General features: G+C 38.1%; 1 protein-coding gene across 5 annotated transcripts; it reads right to left on the bottom strand.

Annotated features, from left to right (window-relative positions):
• Positions 1 to 1,882: 1,882 nt before the first annotated feature.
• On the bottom strand, positions 1,883 to 20,800 carry LOC122531073 (E3 ubiquitin-protein ligase HUWE1). Of its 5 annotated transcripts, XM_043658652.1 has the most exons (44): positions 20,279 to 20,800; positions 19,769 to 19,932; positions 18,343 to 18,425; positions 18,038 to 18,256; positions 17,682 to 17,921; positions 17,542 to 17,604; positions 17,253 to 17,468; positions 16,900 to 17,171; positions 16,497 to 16,773; positions 15,776 to 16,408; positions 15,416 to 15,685; positions 14,063 to 15,265; positions 13,698 to 13,984; positions 13,378 to 13,615; positions 13,178 to 13,300; positions 10,184 to 13,095; positions 9,909 to 10,044; positions 9,560 to 9,665; positions 9,198 to 9,482; positions 8,952 to 9,123; positions 8,747 to 8,888; positions 8,538 to 8,664; positions 8,277 to 8,426; positions 8,050 to 8,193; positions 7,785 to 7,970; positions 7,518 to 7,692; positions 7,171 to 7,440; positions 6,850 to 7,078; positions 6,581 to 6,761; positions 6,136 to 6,505; positions 5,870 to 6,046; positions 5,140 to 5,755; positions 4,880 to 5,049; positions 4,591 to 4,772; positions 4,440 to 4,499; positions 4,242 to 4,363; positions 3,927 to 4,164; positions 3,540 to 3,815; positions 3,235 to 3,423; positions 2,971 to 3,158; positions 2,706 to 2,839; positions 2,456 to 2,621; positions 2,179 to 2,369; positions 1,883 to 2,090 (listed from the first exon to the last, which is right to left on the bottom strand). In XM_043658652.1, the coding sequence occupies exons 3-44, from the start codon at positions 18,385 to 18,387 to the stop codon at positions 1,988 to 1,990; spliced, it is 12,483 nt and encodes a 4,160-aa protein (XP_043514587.1). In that variant the 5' UTR covers positions 18,388 to 18,425; positions 19,769 to 19,932; positions 20,279 to 20,800; the 3' UTR covers positions 1,883 to 1,987. The 5 variants fall into 5 exon arrangements, with proteins under 5 accessions (XP_043514587.1, XP_043514584.1, XP_043514586.1 ...); XM_043658649.1 differs by lacking the exons at positions 19,769 to 19,932; positions 20,279 to 20,800 and adding an exon at positions 19,446 to 19,537; XM_043658651.1 differs by lacking the exons at positions 19,769 to 19,932; positions 20,279 to 20,800 and adding an exon at positions 19,446 to 19,537 and having other exon boundaries at positions 8,952 to 9,093.
• Positions 20,801 to 21,462: the final 662 nt, after the last annotated feature.

Here is a 21,462-nt window from a genome sequence, read left to right as displayed (position 1 = left end):
CCGTTCCGAGAGACGTCGCGTCCAAACATCTCTTCTCCTCCTACCGACCAGCCTCCGATCCTCGCCGATCGATCTGTTTGTCGAGACTGTCGCGTGATGCTGTACCCGGCGAAATCGTGTATTATTTTTGTTGAGACGTTCGAATTGGGGGTGGAGGAGGCACCAAACGGTGGTGTTGTATTGGGTGACGAAGCTGATGTTTCTGTCAACACGAACCGATGAAAAGTGACACGATGCCGCTGCCTGTTGTCTTTCGGAGCTTAAAGTTGTCGCGAGAGAATTAACTGTAGAATTGTAGAAATATGGAACGATAAAAATTATTATCTTTATTATTTATTTATTTATTTTCGATGTATTAGAGGCATCACGAGTGATCGTGACAATTTCTGAAATAATGATGTAGGCAACATTGACGCACAGTCATTTTCTAATAAATCAAATTTAGATTAAATTTAAATTAAATATTAAAATTTCGATACATTTGTGCTGGTTTCACGTGTGACATAAAATGAAACACGAAACGATGTCTTTTCTTCTCCAAATTAAACGCAGAATCTCAAGAGTTCCAATACGTTTGTGCACTTTTTCACGGCGATTTTATACATTTGCGATACAAAATGAAACACGGAACGTGAAAAATTTTATTTCACTTTTTTTTGTTTTACACGAGAACCGAATGCGTTTTTAACTATAATTCACAGCATCATAGAATCACGACGATCGACTTTTCATCTGCTTCCTTAATATAACTTACACTTTTTGCCTTATCAAGTTCACAGACCACTTTTCTATGATTTTTTTTCTCTTCACTGATCCAAATGCAAACTACTACACGTCCAATAATAATTTAACATCAGAGAATTATAATTATTATCAACTTTTAATCAGTAAGAATATAGCTGCTATCTAACAACCCTTTCAAAATCTTCTAAGCTCTTTATCACGTAACGTCATGTGTATCATACTTACCAAAAAAAAAAAAATCATTTCATTTTAGTTTTAACGATACGTGTACATTACTTGTCATCAAGTCGCAACTGCTCTGATTACGATGATATCACGGCAACAGCCCAAGAGAGGGAGGAAATAGGATCGTTTTAACGAGGCAAAGCTAGGCGTGCTTTTAAAATTTTTGCCCAAGTGTAACGGAGTTTAATTTTCATGTGATGTCTACGGCGGCGTGTCCGGCAAGTTCTCCCCGAGCGACTCGAAACTTGTGTAACTTTTCGAGAACTCGATAAATTTCTGCAACCTTTCGCTGTAGCTAAACGTAGTCCCCTCTAGATTTAATTACACTCCGCTGAACTTGCGGTGGCTTGTTAACCCTCTGAAAGCTGTGTACTTAATAGACCTTTTTAACTGATCGAAACTTTCGAAACGTTTGCCTTCGTCGTCTATTTTCCTTTCTTCTCTCTCTCTCTCTCTCTCTCTCTCGTGTTGTTTTTATTCGCTCTTTCGACTCTTTCATCCACTTCTTTTTTTTTCTAGAATGTAATTTTACAGTCTCCTTGGAAGTTGCAGTTTAAAGAGATCGACTTCGTTAAGATAGTAATCTATAGAACGAGATCTCGATCATTCGTGTTCCCGTGGAATCTTTTTGGGATATGAAATACCTCGCGGAGTCATATATTGTCTTTCTAATTCTCTAAGCTCGTCCAGAAATCGATCGCGCCGAGAAATAATCGTAGATCAATCTATAGAGCAAGATTTCGTTTCACGTTCTCTCTTCCCGCGACACGAAAATCCCGGCGAATTGTATTCCGTCAGATATTCCGATAAAATTTTATCACCGCAATTTTATTATCCTCGAATTTTCGAAATCGAGGAAATTTCGCTCGATTTTTTTTCTTTTTTATTCTTTTTTTTTTTTTTTTTTTTTTTTTTTTTTGTTATATTTCTCTTATTTCTTTTTTTTATTTTGGTTTTGTCTTCGCTCATCGATTTTCGTGCAAAATCACACAAAATTTATTCAACTCTGCAGAAATGTTTAGGCGAAACCAAATCCTTCGCTGCATTCATGAATCGCTTTCAATAAATTCGTGCGAAGTTTATCGTACGTTTCGTAAACGGGTAGATCTAGCTGATTAAAACTACAAACCATAATACGAAAAGTTAGATTTAAGATTCAAGGAAATTTGAAAGAAACATGAAATAAGAAAAATATGAATGTTAATTTACCATGTATGTGCTGACGGAAGCCTGTCTGTTGATCTATCCTCACGATGAATTTGGAACTTTTGTATACCATTCATTCCTTCCAAAGCAGCAAAGCCTTGTAACGGCACTTTCGAAGTCCCGGTGACAAACTGCAAAAATTTAGCTCTATCTGCTTGATCGAAACCTCGTAATGCTCGCCAGAACCATTGAATCTAAATTTTGAAATGGAAACATTTATTATCAATATCAGATTAAAAGAATGTTTTCGGATAAAGTGATATGGTTGCCAAATACTAACTTGTAAAGAATTTGCATTATATTTATGATATTCAGTATTAGCTTTAAGATCCTCGATATCTACATTGGGCAATCCACTAATTAACAATTCAAGTTCTTGTTCATTGAATATAGAGATCAGTCGTTTTGGAATAATATCATAAAAACCTTCTAGGAACGCATTCAACCTATAAATAAATTAAGTGTAACATTAAAGTTATGTTAAATGTGAATTTTTAAATGGACGAAAAGTTAACTTTTAGTTCACTCACTGTTTACGAATTGCTCCAGTCATTTTCATTTGACACACGAGCCGAATGTACTCTAATTTTGTTTCTTCAGTAACAACGATGTTACGCCCGTTTGGTATTAAATCGCGCACATCATTCACACCGAATTCATTTACCTAGAGACATGAAACATAAAAAATTACGCACTAATTTTTATTACTATGATAGGTGTTTAAATACTTTCATGAATTAGTGTATATCTGGAAACTACTAATAATAATAAATAAATGAAACTCGAAATTCATACCTCCGTAGAGAAGGTCAATTCGTATCCAAGATCAGCAATATTATGTTCCGTGAGATATACAAGTCCTTTGTAGAAACTGTAATCCTCACTTTCCATATCTGTGTGTTTTACCAGTATTCCCAAAATGTGTTTGTAAAAACTGCGTGTGAAGTAACATTCCAATAGTTTGTTGTCATAAATTGCTTTAGCTGTAATAATAATCATCGATATTAATTATTCTTCTTCTTCTCGTGTGTTATTGAAAGTATAAAAGAAAAGACTCACCGATAACTCGACCGACAAATTTATAGTAACACAAATGGTTAGGGTTGCAGTGCGAAGAGGAGTTTATCATGTATGTAACTCGATCGCCAGGGCTTACAGTGAACAGAGCATACATAGGATTGAAAATCTCTCTAGAAATAATAACATACCACTCCCTGAGCAATCCTCCAGCATCTTGTCCTTCTTCACCTAAAATAAAATTATTTTCAAATAAAATAGAACGAAACAAACTTGTAATAACTTGTAAAAATTTTGTAACTTTCACCATTTCGGTGATCGATATAAATCTCTATGTGGTTATTTACCTTCAAAGACAATGTAAAATCGGTTCTTCCATTCGTCGGCATTACGCCTGTGAAGCTCGCGGAACGAATCTTCGAACACATTGTTCCTGCGAACATGCACTGCCAATTCTTCCCTGCGAATACCTTCATCCATTCGTTCTAATTCCGTTCGGAAATATCGTCTTTTTACGTCGAAATCGAGAACTCTTGTGTGATCCACTAACACAGAAAATGGACCATCTGCTAGATGCGTGGTCGTTTGACGGAGAATTTGATTTAAAACAGTTCTGTGCGTTTCTATAATAAAAATACAAAGACTTTCATTTCCTTCCTTTGACATTTTCCTCTAACTGCGCTAAAATAGTCAGTAGTACGGGTTATCACAGATAATATATTTTAATATCATACCGGCAAATTTGAGGAACTTAAGTTGGTCCGGTGGTAGCGTCTTCTGTGGCGTAGGTTGTATGTCCCAGGAAGTATTAATAGTAGCTTCTGATTGAGATGTGCCTTCATTGTCCGAATAGATTGGTGAAACAGGTGTTAGGTCAGGGACAACCTCGCGAGTCTCTGTGCTTGTGTTTAGATGACGATCTCGAGAAGTACTCGATGATGAATGTACTAGGAAAAATGCTTCTACCGCGGGCTGTAAAATGTAATCACAATGAACATATAAATTCATGTTTAAAAGACAAAACTAGAAAATGTAGATATATTTTGTACCTGCAACACTAAAACTGCATGTTGATCCGGAGTATATTCCAATTCTAATAAACAAGCGCTGAGTGTCTCCCATAGATGATCTAGTACTAAGCTCTCACTTAATAATGGAAGTTTGTCTTCACCTGTAAATTTTACATTATAAATGTTAATTGATTGGTAATTATTTTATATTTGTGAATATATAGAATTACAAATTACCTGACTCTGAAGCTTGGTTAGTATTTCCAGCATCTACAGAACTTTCGGAACTTTGATTAGCTGAAAATGAGGAATTAAAAACAAATTCAATAGTCGTGTTTGCGATGATGATGTTTCAGTAACAAGTAAAAAGTAGGATTATCAAACATACATGTTTTCTTATTGTTTGCTAAACGTACTGCTTCCCTTATTTGTACAATCACTTTAAGTATTCTTAAGAAAAATGCCTGACTAGAAGTTTTGCTAACAAGAGCAGCCATAGATGGTAACTGAAGATCGCTACCGGCTTTAACTTTACTTGGTGCAGTTATAACTACATTCTCATTAGTAAACCTGTAACAAATGTAACATCACAACATTAAAATATAAATGTAATTTGACACTAATGTAACAAACAGGGAAAAAGAATGTAAGTAGTAATCTGGAGCACATGTACATACCTATCTAAAAGAACCCAACGAGAACCGCCAGTACTGGTTGAAGGTTGCTCTTCGATAGAATTTCGTCTGAGTTCACGATTCAGAACTTTCAATTCCATCAATAAATCTTTTATGTGTTCACAGACAACATTAGCTAATTCCATAGCACCTTCCAAGAGCAATTTCAATATCTGTGAAAAAATCAGTTCAAATCAGTTTCTTTCTAAAATTTACTTTCTAAAGAATATATAAAATAATACGGAATTTAACGAAGACATTACCAATTGTCTGGTAGGATCAGGACAATGAGACAAATTAAGCAGCAGAGCTGTTGCATCCTCGAGCCCCTCTTCAGAACAACTTTTGCTCGTCAATACTTGTACAGCCAATTTCAGATGTTCTTCCGGCGCAGCGATGCTTTGTTCTTTATTTACATCTGTCCTTTTATTCTTGTTTCCTTCTTGTCTACGATACGGATTCACTTCCGTCAATCCGATCGAAATTAATGACAGTAATTTCAACACTTTGTCCGTCAGTTGGCTGCTGCGTTTAATGACCGACCAGTTAAGCATTGAAATTAATTGGCCAAAAGCAGAGGATTCGAACGTGGTCGTATTATGCTCGGAATCATTTCCCAAGTTCGAATTTGAATGCGATCTTGCGACCGATTTTCCTTTCTTCGAGGCACACGAGTCTAGTTTCAATAGCATATCCCAGAAATCTGGCTGATCGCTTTTTCCAGGTTTCGACGTGGATTTAGCTTTCGAGCCAGTTTCTTCTTTATTACTCGAGTCTTTCTCTTTGTTGCTTTCTTTCTCGTCTGTCTCTTTTGATTTAATTGGCACAAAATAGCCAGGAAAACCTTTAGCCAACGATATTAGTAACTCTAATGTATGTCTGAAAAAATATTACCGCATTTTAGGAACTCTGAATTACACATTTTACAATACAAATTTTCATAAAACATCCATCATTAAATTGAATAATCATTGAAGAATTTGATCAACTCACCTGCATACTGTAGGTGCTGCTTGCGGATGAATCGCAATGCTACTGCCTTGTCTTTCTGATTTTTTGCCACCGTGTCTGACAATGTGGAAAACGTTTGCTCTGCATCCAAGTGCAGCATCGATACTAATGTTTAACCATGACTGTGCATTGCTTCTTTGGTCAAATATCTTAGGGGCACTAAGAGAAATTAAAAATTACATAACGTATAAAGTTTTCTATGATAAATGTTCGGATATTTTTGTAAACGAACAACAAAAATATCTTACCAATAATCGTGGTGCATCATGGGCACTAAACTTTTCCTTCTGAATTTTCCACCAAAATCCATAGCTATATCTTTATTTTCATCGTTACTTCTTTCCATGATACTTAGTAAGGCTCTAACTACCCACTCCCTTGTGCTACCGTGATAGCAAAGATTCCTGATAACTCTATGAAGCCTTAACGTATTAATTTTTGGTTCATCAACAAACAGTAATACCAATACACAAGCCATTGACTCGTGATCCAATAATTGTCTGCCTCTGAGTCGTAGACCGGCTCCGTGATGCGTTATACTAGGATCACCATGTGCCCATGACTGCCATCCTCTTTGTGCTACGGTATGAATCGCGTAACGTGTACCGCCACCTCTACCTGTTATTTAATTAGATTTTTCAAATATAGTTAAGAAAGAAAGTTGCAAAAACGCATGATGATTATATTATTTACCTCTACTAGAATTCCGTAATATACTGGATAAGGTAGCATTTCCTTGGCTAACGTGATTAAGAAATCGGTCTTGCATTATGTGTCTATTTCGAGCTTCCCATTCTCTTCGAAGATTTTGAGCTTCTTGGGCTAAATCTGGCGGAAGGACTGATATCTGTGATTCTTCCATGTCAGTTAAAATCTGTAAATATAAATTGCAAGTGAAAAGTTAATTGGTTCTGAAATATTCTAGGGAATGCGAATAAAAACATTTCTGTTCATTCACTGACCGCTTGTCGAAGAGAAGGTTGCAAATTCTGGAAAAATGCAGCTGCGTCAACCGGATCTTCTGGATTGGCGCTTGCAGCTGCGTGTCGTTGCTGTTCTAAACGTTGTTGTGCAAGAACTTCTTCTTGAATTGCTGGAGGCAAGGCAGCTAAGAACTCTGGATTGACTTCTACCGGACCGGTTAATTCTTCAACTACAGTTGCCTGTGCTCGTTGTCGGATTCGTTGAAGCCTTTAAAAATTTTCGAGCAAACGATAAGTTGATCAAATTATAAATATACCTCAATTCGTTTTACTAGTAAATCTAGTAGGCACGATAGGTACCTCAGCTGTTCAGCAATAACTTCATCGCGCATATCCTCTGGTAACGCGGCTAAGAAAGAAGGATCCACGCCATCTGGTAATTGTTGTTCTTGAGATTGTTGATTTTGTTGCTGCCGCTGCTGCGACTGTTCTTGAGACTGTTGTGGCTCTTGTTGCTGCTGCTGCTGCTGCTGCTGTTGTGGGGGTGGTTCTTGTTGTTGTTGCTCCGGCGTTTCTGAATTAACATTTTCAGATGCGGAAGTGGTAGGTCCTTGATTCAGTATATTCGCGCTACATCAGAAAAATAAAATTAATTTTTGTACAAGCATTTTTCGGTTTTAATGCAAACACAAAGCAAATATACTTACTTTCGTTCGACATTTGATTGACTGTCGTCTGTAAGGATTCTTATCCATTCGGACGAATCACTTTCTCTCAGTAGATCTTCATTAGGTTCCTGACTGAAATCAACAACTATGGACGTATTGGGTCGACTAGATGTTTCGTTAGTATTAGATCCTTCAATGTTTCGTTCAGATTGTCCTGTAATGTATCATTTATATTGTTAAAAATTTATTTGCATTGGAGAAAGAAATGATTAAAATATAAAATTAATTTGAAGTAAATTAAATTACTTAATCTGCTTGCTTCAGATGCACAAGGTCCAAGCACAGAATCCACTATACTCTCGGCTAGTTCTAAAGCTGAATTTCGATTACTCATTCGAGGATCTCTGGGTTCTGTCGGTTGTTCTTCCGGCGGTGGAGGTGGAGGTCGTTCTTCATCTTCTTGGATTGTTGCATCCATTTCACCAGTCACATCTGAATTCGTTAACATTCAATATATAATTTACATAAATATATGAATGTTTGACCAATCATGAATGTATGAAAATCATACCAATTATATCTTCATCGAGAGTACGTTCCAATCGTGGCGTTTCTACGCAGGTTTCAAAAGGAATAAAGTTATTCGTATCTTGTCTTTGCGACGTCGACGCAGTTGATATCTGCTCATCCATAGATATTATAGTAGAGGAACCAGCTGAAAGAAATATTATTGGGAATAAATATACATATAAGTTACTTGCGAAATGGAATTAAAATAATTATTTATAATCAACATACATTCTGTATTATTTAAGTGATCTTTCCCATCTTTGTTATCTTTTTCACCTTTCTTTTCAGAAGTGTATTGCATTTTACGTCTCTCCCGTCGCTCTCCTAATTCTGCATTCCTACGTTTTTCCAGCCCAGGAATTAATTTATGTACAACACCTTTAACCAAAAGATTATTCTATTTTATCAATTTTCACTTTTCTTAAAAAAAAAAAAGAAAAAAAAGAAAAAAAAATAGACAATTGTAACTTTCCCTTCAGTGATACTTACCGACACAACAATCTGTCTGAGAATCTCCATCTAATAACTTGCTTTCTTCGATCCACCAGTGTAAGGCAGTAGGAGTATTATTCACAGTGCTTGTAAGATTAGACCCAAAAAGATAACCAGATTGATCCTAAAGGAATTTTTATAAATCAAAAAACATGATAAACGCCTATGATAAATTTAGTAAGTTTAACAATTAGTAATCTACAAACCACAAAGTCTATTTGTTCTTCTTCTTGATTCGTCAGTATTCCAACACCGTTATCCATGACGACAACACGTGTATCCCGGAAACTGGAAGCCAGGACCTGACTGGCAGACAATGGGAACCCTTGTCCAGCCGGGCCTAACAATCTATATTTACAAATAAAACATAATTTTATTTTTGCATAACACATTGAACTCAGGTTAATTTACCTTTGCAGTATTACTGGTGGATTTGGATTTCGTGGATTTGGTAACTGAAGATATTGATATCTTCGCGGCCGTACAGTTCTCTGACCTCTAGTGTTAGCATCCAAACCGCTCTGTGGTATTAGCAACGAGTGAGAATTAATACCTGCATAAATAAACAAAAATCCCATATTACCTATTTTATCATTCTATGAAAAATTTGTTAAAATATTATTGTCAAGCCACTGTATACCGCAATTTTATGCTCACCACTACTTTCGGAAATCGGAGGGCTTTCGAATAGGCCCAAAGGAAGAGGAAATGTTGTGCTCCATGGAAGACTAGATCGTGGTGTGACCGTAGTCGAGGAATTCACATTATCCTGATTATCGATATTATGTCGTATCATTACAACACTACTACCGTCACGATCCGTAGATGGGATCATTCGGAATACACCACTTTCTCCTACGTCCTCGTAAAATTCTATTCCATCTTCCTCATAATTTGAAGATCCTTCTTCTTCTTCCTCTTCTTCCTCTTCGTTTTCTTCTCCTGATAGGTAACGTATTAATATTCACAGAGTTCAGCTGAATACAGTGGCTATCAGAAATAAAATTTAATGAAATTACCGTCATCCTCTTCCTCTTCCTCTTCATCCTCATCATCTTGTACTTCATCTTCATTATCGTCGGATGGATTGCTGTCTGAATCTGAATCAGAGCTCATCAAATCCTCCTAGAAAATAAAATTATATTCTCAGAAAATAAAGACCTAATCAAATATTCAGTTTCTATATTATATCATCATATATACTTTATATTAAAAGACATTAAAAGATCACTATGTTCTATAATTTTTATCCCTCCTTCCCAAAAAAAATTTAATAAAAATCTTATTACTTCTTCCAAGTTTCTTTTTCTATTTTTTTTTTCCAGGACGACTTTCAAGACAAATATAGAGATTAAAAAGAATTCTTACCGTAGCATCTCGGGTAGGATCAAAGTCAGCTTCCCCATCCCGTATTGCAAGGCTTTCCTCATCAATGTCCATTGGCCTGTGCGGTCGAGAAGATTGATCTTCCGTCACGCCCGGCCCGTCCCTGGAAAATAGTACACTACTTGATTATAAGTACAGTAGCTTATATGAAGTTAAAATTATATATATGTATTTATTAAAATTTTCGCACTATTAATTACACTAATATTTTATAGAAATAATTTCACAAAAATATAAAAAACATTATATATGATTACCTTTCAAGAAGCTGATCCATAATATCTTCCAAAGCAGCTTCGTCCTCGTGTACTTGGCTCTCTGAAGTGGGTTCCAAACTTTCAGCAGTGACAGATATATCGTGCTCCGTGTTCTCTGCATCCTCGTTCGTTTCCTCCCCAACAGCATGTGTCGCCTCAGACGTTGTAGTTCCTGTTTGTTCTCCAATAGGTTCCTCCTGAACCGTTCTACTTTTTGGTTTAGAAAATTTACTGTTAACAGCACCTGGCATTGGTTGATTTATGATTCTCGATAGCGTTTCCAACGGCTTTAGAGCTGCATTGATAGTAGCAGCCATGTTTGGACTTGAAAGATCCAAACTGTGTGGAATCTTAGCCAAATCGGTAATTATTCCTTTTCTCAGCATAATTCTAACAATATAATTGACATTGTTATACTGATGCATCTTTAAGGAGGTTCTCAATTGATTATAGGAAGTTGGTGGGCAACTATCGATCATCGTAGAAATCAAACCAACTAACAGCTGAAGCTGTGCATGCTTCTCAGTGCTTTCAGGGAGAGCCAAGGTTCTCGTTAAGGCTGCTTTCACTTCAGTTACTAAAGTGGTTTGTACGTCTGGAGAGTGGTTGCAAGAGGCAATAGCAGCTATCAACATTCTCGCCATACTGCTGCATTGTTTGTCAGTTGAATTTTCTGGTGACATCGGCAAAAGCTTGTCTAGAAGGAAAGCAAGAGCTGTCGTGTATTCAGGTACCATTTCACTTTGCCCTCCTCGATACACGTGCTCCGTGATCAGACTTGCCACCGCGCTGTATGAACGAACGCTCTCTGCAAGAATCTTTAAAATAGCTGATTTTGTCAGCAAAGGTTTCTCTGCCTCTTCCGGTTCCACTTTACTGTTGCTGCTGTTGTCTGGGTAAATCTTCATCGGTATTATTTGAGAGACTTGGTCCTCGTCGTCGATAGTATCACTCGGTGTCGTTGTGTTATTTCTAAGAACGTCACGTCGAGAAGATGAACCTCCCACGTTGGAATAGGCCGCCTTCTTCTCCGGACTCCTCGTTGGCGTCGACGACTTTTCGTCAGAAACAACCGGCATGGGTTTTATAAGAGCATTCAGAAGATCCTTCACAACGGATATAGAGGTTTTCTCTACCATTGGCATTACCGACGAATGACTTGGTGGAAGTGCTTTCACGATTAATCTATTGTCATCGTCCTCCTTTCCCAACAATCGTATGTCAACTCTTAAAATGTTTTCACAGACCTCTCTGTAAACCTCTGGATTACGGCAAACAGCGCTGTTGATCTGACGCGTCATGAACAGGATCTCTTTGCATGCTGGAGGAATATTTCCCTGAGTGCGACTACGGATTACTTTTTCCATGGCTAATCGAAGAGTACATGGTTCTTCCAAAGCGTGCCTTATCAGAAGGGTGCTCAAAGTTATGCATCCAATAAAACTACTCGCTTGAGACATTTCCAGGAGAAGTTTCACGCCACCTTCGCGTACGAATATTCCGGCGTTTTCATAGTCCCTTGTAAGTCGCAGACAAACTTTCATGGCCGCGTGTAAAGCATCTCGATCCACTGGAATAGCCATCAGCCTCACACAGGCACGTATGATGCTCGGAGCCATACTAGGATCCAATCCTTGCAGAACTGTGTTTCGTTTATCCTCCACTCGATTTTCATCGGTGTCCATATTCGAGTCAGAACCAGATCCACCATCTTCGTTCCCAGTGTGCAATTTAAAGCCCATCGTGATGGGTCTTCTGTTAGCACTCTCTTCGTTAGTTTGAGTCATACAAGAGAAATTGATCACGTATCGTCGCCGGTTGCACGTTACTCTAGTACTCGATTCACCAGCCCAGTATGCATCGTTAATTATTCGATTATTCACTGGAGAATATAGATTCCATTTTCCTGTGCTCAAATCGAACCACTTCCACATCCTGGTTGTTACCTTGTACATCAGCTCTTTCCTCTTTGTTAGTACCGCCACTTTCTCCAAACGTTCGATCAGCAATAATAAAGGTGCAAGCCACTTTCTAGTTTTCGCGGACGACGCATCCTTGTTACTCTCTTTGGCGATCTTATTTTTACTCGCTGTCAACGGACCCTCGCTCACCACTAGCAAACGTACGAGTTTGTTCAATATAGCGTACTCTTCCACAATCTGAGCGCAGGGTACTCGCATCTCCTGGAACGTTCCCTCGAAAAACATCGTATATAGGTAAATACGTCCAGTAACTTTATTAGCTTCTTTGCACTCTACTAATTTTACTCCAGCGTTTGGATCGTTGCTCTCGGCAACTTCGATCAAGTAATCCACCAAGCTGCCAATTTCTTTCATGAGTTGTCGCAACATATTGTCACGCCATTCGTCCCCATTTCTCTTAGCGATGGCGACCAGTAAATCGCAGATTCTATATACTGTATCAGGCATGAGGTCTAACAAATTCAGGCATTGGCTCAAAGCGTTCTGCGTGAATTTGTCTATACTCTCTGTAATGGTGGTAGCCTCGCGCGTAGTTGACTCCTCCGCGCTAAAAACTTTTCGCGTTTCCGTCGTTTCACCAAGCGACATTGCTATCGCGTGCATTATTTGATCATCGTCTACCAACTCCAGGTCCATTATCAGATCCTGCCCGCTTACATCGCTCGTTGGCACATCGGATCTACGTAGGGTAGCCGGATTACTTAACAGATAATCAGTGGCCTGTTCAACCGTTAACGTATGGAGCAAAGCTTCTATGCAATGAGTCCTACTGAAGCCCATGTCCATTAACTGTCTGAGATGTTCCGGATTTACATCTGCTTCTGGTTCTTCTCTACGATCAGATATCGTTCCACCCCTACCAATTCCACTAGTTCCACTGCTACTACCACTGACACCTCCTTCAGTGTTCTCCTCTTTCTCGGCGTGTTCCTATAAAACAATTACGTTTGAATAATTGTGATACTTTAGGCTTGTATGTTTTGCATAAATATTTGAGACATATTATATATACCTTGATAATTTGCTCACTTCGTAGAATATGTCGTAAAATGGATAATATAAGTTCTGTCATGTGAACTCCATAATTTTTCAAAGGTTTCTTTCCCCACATTAACATCACTGCCTCGAAAGCTTCCTACAATTGATTAGAAATACAGATGTAATTTGTCAATGATACTTGAAATATCTTACGCACGTTGTGTCAAAACTAACCTTATGAATTTCGGTGAGATATTTTATAGGATCGAACGTTTCATACACTTTGTATATTCCAGTGCATTTTGAAGAAACAACGTATGGCGAGTCAAGGAGTGTCTTAGGGTTCACCATTTTTTCTAAGATCATAAGCCAACCATCTAAGAACTCTCCGGTACAATCAGGCAAATTCGGGTGTTCTAATCCTTCAGACAGTGGGAACTGTCCTCCTCCAGATAATACCCAATGGAAAGCGCTAAAATTGTACAACAATATCCCGTTATTTAAAACTGTTTTATATAAATTGTACGAAAGACTTTGAGATTAAGTATATTTACGCGAAAAATGCGTTTTGCCCGCCTAGCTTGACAAATTTTTGGAGCATCAGGTGAAACGGATATCCCTTTTCATCAAATAGCGCAGGAGATACGAAACTCAGAGTGCACATCAAAAAGGTCACTTGAAGCTTTGGTACGGTTGACGGTGGTAATTTGTCCCACGATAATCCACGAATTAACACGCAATTTAATGCAGTTGCTACACTTCTAGATGCTTGCGAAGGAAGAGCTGGTATTGGAGGTACTTGTTGTCCTCTGCGTTGTCTAATTGGAGAACCCATGCAAAGCTGAACAGATTTTAATAATTATAAATTAAAAAAAGAGAAAACGCAATCCGTGTAAAATATAAGCGGAAAATTTTATACCTTCACGAGTATGGCAAAAAGTTCTGCCAATGCTCTGCCCATTTTAGACGTGAGTCCCAGCAAATGCTTAGGGTATGTAATTCGATGAGAGTTTGGAGATATTCTTCCCGTGCTAACGCTTGGTTTCTCGTCCACTTCCATAGGAACAGGGGGTGGGTCTGTACTTAGAGCTTCCATGGCTGTAGTCATTCCATTACTTCCCATATCCGAGGAAGCAGCACCAGACCAACCAGAACTTTCGCCCTCATTGGTTGACTCGGGACGTATTAACTTATCCATATCTTCTTTCCCAAAGTCACAACCAGCCGGGATAAAATCTTCCGTGGTGAGAGCTAATAATGCTGTGCTCTCCCAAATCAGAGCTGTATACAACTCCGACAGGCCTTTGAGGACAGTCAGACCGAGCTCCGAGCCCCAATGATTCATAGCCAAATTTCTGATTTCGCTCTGACTGGTACGGCACACTTGCGCAAACATTATTATATATCCGTAAGCAGCGTTCATGGCATGAAGCAACGGCGTTGCCGTATCACTGGTGAAGGCTGTTTCCAAATTCGGAGCATTGACAAGCTCGTGTAATAAAACAGATCCTCCCGGTGCTTCCATGTAGTTGTATAGTGGTTTCAACAGATTTAAAACTTCGTTCAACTGGGACAAGCCAGTTTTGAGAACTAGCGGCTCGTGTGCAAGATTTAAAATACTCTTGCAAACTGTCGCCACAGCTTGCGCTGTCTGCGCAACAGAATGATCGACAGGAAGATTCGGTAGTCCTAAAATTGACAGAAGCGGTACGAGACCTTTTTGGGCAACAAACTCTCTGCAGTGATCGTCTGTTGAATTGTTACTTAAAATAGCGTCAACGAATTTCGTAACATTTTGTATATATTCCATTAAAGCTATCGGAGTCTTTTCCCTAGGCTGAGGTGGTGGAACTGGCTGAGCAGTGGACGACGAACACTGTTCCTCACGTTGTGGGTGAGAACTTGTACTGGCTTCCTCTTCGTCTTCCTCTTCTTCGTCGCTACTACTTCCACTTCCACCGCCTCCTCCTCCACTAGAGTCCCCAACTCCTACTCCGACTGATTGTCCAGAGGACTGACGATTTCCAGTAGTCGTATTCGATTGAGAATTGTCGAATTTATCTTCAGCTTGCAAACATATGTAACGAGGATCACAACCCAATACGCAAAGTTCTTCTAATAGCTATAGAAAAACGAACAACTTAATTACTTTATGTCTCATTGTTATAGTTATAGATTCATACTTGATTCTAGGCTTAGTAAATATTACATAAAGTTACGTGTAAAAAGATTACATTATACATATATGAAAAAAAAAAAAAAAATGTATTACCTTTATAACAGCAGCAATTGCATCGACTTTCAGACTTGGTTGATGCCTCATTAACTCATCCATTGCATTGCCTAAATTCGAAGCTGTATCACCCAAGGGGTCTGTACTTCGACGTCGATTCATCGCAGGTAAATAAAGCGGAGATAATAGTACTTTGAACAAGCGTTCAAAAGGACGTCGTTTTACAAACGATTCTAGTCCACGTTGATTCAAACACAAAGCACTAAACACATTAGGCAGTGACCCCAAAACTTCTCTACTAGCAGGAATCTGTACACGATATCGAAACATCATTAAATTTTTCGGAATAATAATATATTCCACAATAGATTACTTAAAACGAATGATAAATTTATTTACCTCTTTAATCAACAAAGCATGTAATACGAGGTCGGTTAATCCATTATCCTGCAAAGACGATAGTAAAGACGGTTCTTGGAAAACGTACACAGTTACAGCATCCGTTGCAATGAGGAACAGAGACGGACCATAATATTCTGAATTACTAATAATATGTCTTAAAGAAGAGGGCAAAGTACCCTCCATAACATGTCTAATACTATCGGAGAATGTGGGATCTTGGATAATCTTCTTAATAAAATTCAACAGCGCTTTCAAAAGTGTAACTCGTTGTGGTAGGCAGGTTTTTCCCGTTTTTCCAGCTGAATAATCTGGCATCTGTTCGTTCTTGTCATCAGTTTTCGAACTCATGTTTTCATCTTCTGAAAATTCCATAGGATTTGAAGATTCCTCGCGTTCATCATACGTGCGTGAAGACGTGGAATTTTCATCGCGATCCATAGATCTTTCACGAGTGGCTTGTGAATTATCCTGATAATGTATCGGTTCTATCTCGAAGGGTTGTTCCTTCCTGCAAACATTCACTTCCATATCAAGTCGATTAATAAAACTCGCCAAACCACCGTGAGCTTGGAATCCCTGCATGTCTATATTCGTTATCAAGTCTATAACACGAACTGCCCTTGTTACAAACTGTAAAAAGAGAACGTGAAAGGTTGACTACAAAAGTTTCACGCGATTAAATGTAAAAGAATCTTGTAGAATTATAAAAGAATCTTACCGTTAAATGTTCGAACTCGCTACCAGGCCAATTCATTATTTTTAACAAGCTTTCCATCATTCCACAACTAACGAGAGCTTCGCAACCTGCTTCGTAACTCGAAAGATGATAAAGAAAGCTGAACAGTGCTGTTGCAAGCGATAAAGGGAACGGTTGTCCCTCGGGTTGTGGAGAAATTAATGTTGTAATACACGTGCGTATTAATACGGGAAAAAATCCGTGATATGAATTAGCTCCAGTAACGTCGATTATCATATTTAATCTTGAACTTGGTTTTCTAGAAAATCATTAAAATAGATTATCCAGTAAACGAGTACAAAGAGTAAAATTTCGGGAGATAAAATGAAAAAAAAAAAAAAAAAAATGATATTTGTTTCAATATAATGCTGCAGCCTTCACTTACTTTGGGAAATGTGGATTGCGATCTAAATGAATAATACTAGTAAGAGTTCGTAGTGCAGCTGCTCGTAACTCAACAAGGTGTGCGTGTGGAAGTTCCAATAATTCAACTAATTCTTCTAAAAGCCCAGGATGTAGCAAACTATGTGCATTTTCTTCAAGTTCGCTATTATATACAAGTATGGATAATGCTTGTAGCCGAGCGTGCACACATTGCAATCTTCTTCGGTAGTCAGAGAAACTGTGTGCCAGTCTTATATGTGTGAACAACGCAATCTAAAAAGAAGGAAAGAAAACAAAAGACTCAAATATTTTAAACAATTATGTTTGTTAAATATTGATAGAAGTGACATTCACCTGTCGATCTTGGGGTACATTATTGACTTTTAACAAATCATTCATAATTTGTGCTGGAGTTTTACCCAATTTGTCCACATTTTCTATATGTATACACGTTACAAAATTCGTCTGTCCAGATTTCTTTGTACCAGTGGTTGACGTCGAGTTCGTATCTGTTGTGGAATTTTCTGCGTAGAACTCAAAATGCAAGGTTGTGGCACTTGCTGGAAGTGGCTGAAAAAATTCAACGAGAAATTTTATATATATATATATTGAAGATAATAACTGGTTGCGGCACTTTGATTACCTTGTCAGGATATTCCTTGCAACATTCTGCTAAACCAAATCCATTTTCTTTACCACCCCAACTCTAAAATGACATTGAAGACATTTAAAACTTTTAATATTTTAATAAAATATGAATCATTGAATGTGCATTTATCTTACCTCTGCCAGAAGAGTAAGTCTACTTAATAAAGCTTGTCTTTTGTCACTATTTAAACGCGCAATAAAATTGCTACGTTTACTGAACATATAGAGAATATTTAATACACCAAGGACAACATGCATGTCACAGCTTGATAACAAAGTCACTAGATGCTCCATACTGCTGTACAAATGACGCGAGTATGAGTGTTCAATTAATAATGTTGTAAGATGGAGAACCCAAAGGAGAAGTTCTTTTGCCTATAAAAATAAACAAAATTCTTAATCATTTTAATCATTTTTTAAAATATTTACACGTATAATAATAAGACTTGCTGTGAATGATAATTTATAAATGGCATAAGAATTATATGTACCTCTCTATTTTGAGGAAGATCACAAGCTAATTCCCATGGATTATCTGGACTTTTAGCTGCAGCTTCTTCCAAAATGCTGTCACTGAGGTCCAACACATCAACCCAATGAAACAGTTCACATTTACCAAAAGTCCATGCATCTATTTGCTTTAGCTCCTCTAGCAATTCTGCATGGGAGCACGAGCGTAGCTTGTTTATAAGCGCCTGACATTTTGCCGGCTGTAAATATTATTCAACATATTCTTTAGCATTTCTGGTAAAAAATGTATCCATGTTCAAATATGTGTCTTTAAAATAATACATACCGCTTCTGATGTGTACTTTCTCAATCTATTCCGATCAATTTTCATTTTGGCAGATTGAAGATTCCTTTTTAAGAATTTAAAATCTGAAACATTGTTTTGTAATGTACTTATAAAATACTGGTACAATCTTTGTAAAATGTAAATATAATATAACACAATTTCAACTAGTATCTCTCGCTATATTCTCAAAATTAATGATACTATCAGAATCAAAGTCAATTGTTACATAATATTTGATTTCATCCTTTTGCTGTTAATAATTTTTATTATGTTATTAATAAAAAGATTCAACTTATATAATATTCCTCTCGTCATAATTACTCGTCATAATCAATAGATATGATCATGTTAATAAATGTTCATACTTTTACAATTGAAGTTATGTTTTGCAATTGTACGAAACATTAATTTTCTAGAAAACAAATGTTGGAGCGTTTCACCAAATTTTCCTTACATTACACGAGAATTGTCTTTATTGTGAAATTGTTACTCCACGCGAGAGTGACAAAATTCGTCAGTTCGCTAAACAAAAAAAANAAAAAAAAAAAAAAACAAAAAAAAGAAAGAAAATTTCGCTAAAACAACGAAATGACACGAGATAAAAATACTGCTGTAATTTTTTGGTGCCAGTTAAAAAAAAATCGTCCATATGGCTTTTCAAAGGCAATACAAATGCCAGAAATAGAGTCATTATCATTAACACGCGAATATCTTTGAATCGATAATTTTTCCTTCCATTGTACGTTTGACCAAAAAAAATCCCCCCCGATATCACGAGCACGAACGAAACAGAAAATTTGTATCGATTGAAAAGACGTATAAAACAGAGAGCACAGGTCGAATGTGACACGACGTTCGATTTGCAGAGCAGCGAATAGCAAATCTCTCGATAAGCCTTGAAAACATGACAAATCGCGACAAAACACACCACGGCCGCAGTTACGTGGTTATTTCGAAGAACCTATATAAGGGAATCGCGCGACACGTCGTCGATTACAAAAGAACGAAGAGAGAACAATCTGGGTAAACAAAGGAATTGCCTGAAAAACGAAACGGCGAGGTGGCTTGTCGGTGAAAATCTTGGATATTCGAGACGCTCATACCGTTAGAAGGACGACACGAATGAAAACAGGCTGTGCTCTCGTTAAGATGCAAAGTCATCGGTTTCTAGGGCCTAACCTAACTTAAGACTTCGTTCTCGGCTTCGTGCAAAATAATAACAAACGGACGGTACTCCGTCCACGGAAGGCAGGAGGAGAGGGGAGTGAAAAAACCTCGTTTCAAAATTATGCCTGCCAGTTTGAAATTGACAAGCCTCGAAACGGCGAACGAACGAGTCCAAGAACAACGGGACGAAAACAGAAGCGAGGGTTAACGCGTAAAAGCGGTGAAAGCGGAGATGCACTCGTGGCACGGGGAGACTTACCTATAGATAAGCCGACAAGGATTCGATAGAGTCGTCCTTGTCGTGTGGCCTTTCGATGAATTCGAGGTCGGAACGATGCGGCATCACGGGCCGTGGAAAACCGTTTCGTCGGTGGTTTCCCCTCAACCACCTTGATCGTCCTCGGCTACGGTTGTATCACCTCGCTGAGACGGTCAATAGAGGGACGCCGTTGTTAATTTCGTAATAATTGGTAAGAAGGAAAGAAAAATCAAAAAAGAAAAAAAAAAGAAACGAAAAGAAAAGAAAAAGATGGTATATCCCGAGACCGAGAAGTGTAAAACCGGATGATTTGAGATGAAGGTGGATCGGCCGGTTTCCGCGAGGATAGGCGCCGAACTAGAGGATCAAAACAAAACTTGGCGAGCGTGAATAGGGAGTCGCGATCCTCTTCTATCGCTTAGCGCCAATCGGAGTACCGATCACCGCCATTTTACCGAGGCTTTTCGCGGAGGATCGTCCACCTTTCCCCTTTTTTCTCTTTTTAAAAACCTCTTGCTCTTTCGTGCCCCGCTTTCTCGTGCGCGCGAGCTTCTCGAATGATCTTGATAAAAAGTTCACGACCTTCACGGGACACTACACACAACACACCTCGCGTTATACCCACGGGTTAGAAGTTGCTCCGCCGAGCAACGATTTTTATCGTACACTGAATATGCACCGCACTGGCTTGCTTGTGTACGCACACTCTCGTATATATCGCTATAGAGAAGGCTTCACGGGAGAAGGCAACACTGCTTAACCACTGCTAGCTGGCTCGCATCTTTCCTCCAGAAATTCCTTAAAATCGTGCGCTCGCATTCTCGAGCTGCGCAATAAGAACGGACTTATTACACGCCGTGCAAGTCTCCCCTGTGACTTCCACCGGATTTCTCTGATTCGTTCGCTGGCTGACGGTATTCTACGTGGTGATAGGACGCTTCGTAATTATTCGTAACTGTTCTTTATTATGTGTCGGCGACGACGACACATGCGTCTAGAAACTCTACGAGAAACTCACCGATGCGTTAACCGAAGCTGCACGATGTGAACAGGGCTTAAGGTCATTACGAACACCGTGGGCTCCGTGGCTCCAACGCTTTCGACCAATCCTCGGCCAACTTTCCATTATGCGTACATTTGATTGAATGAACATACAAAGGATTCTACCTTTATCCCCCGTTTAATTATTCCTTTGAAACTGCGCAGTACCGAAAGCAAAAATATAACAATGAACGAACGGCTTCTTTTCTTTTGTAGAATAGATCGCTGTGATTTCATTCGTGAAAATTGGCAACGTGTTTCGTTAGATGTTACCACGTTTCGAGAGGGGGAAAGTTTTTATCACGACGTTTTTTTGTTGAAAACGTGATTAAAGAATTTCAACAAATTTAAAATTCTTAATCTCTTTGTTTCGATACTCGAATATTTGTTTAGATCAAGTAACAAGATTTTATCTTTGTTGCGTAAACAATCAAAAGGTGCAATAATGAAATTTTCTTTTTTTTTTCTAAATACAATTATCAAGTCGTAAATATTAGTCATAAAAATTAAGTATTACTACGTTTTAGGGAAAATTTCTATTTATACGCTCTCTTTGATTACAATTCAATTTGTTAAAGTCACAACTCTTTTCATTTAAAATTCTAAATTTATACATTCTCCACGTATTTTGAGATATATATATTAACAATAAA

This window comes from Frieseomelitta varia, unplaced genomic scaffold, assembly GCF_011392965.1.
Source record: "Frieseomelitta varia isolate USP_RPSP 00005682 unplaced genomic scaffold, Fvar_1.2 scaffold_371, whole genome shotgun sequence".
Lineage (NCBI taxonomy): Eukaryota > Metazoa > Arthropoda > Insecta > Hymenoptera > Apidae > Frieseomelitta > Frieseomelitta varia.
This window is presented reverse-complemented; position numbering and strand designations above follow the sequence as displayed.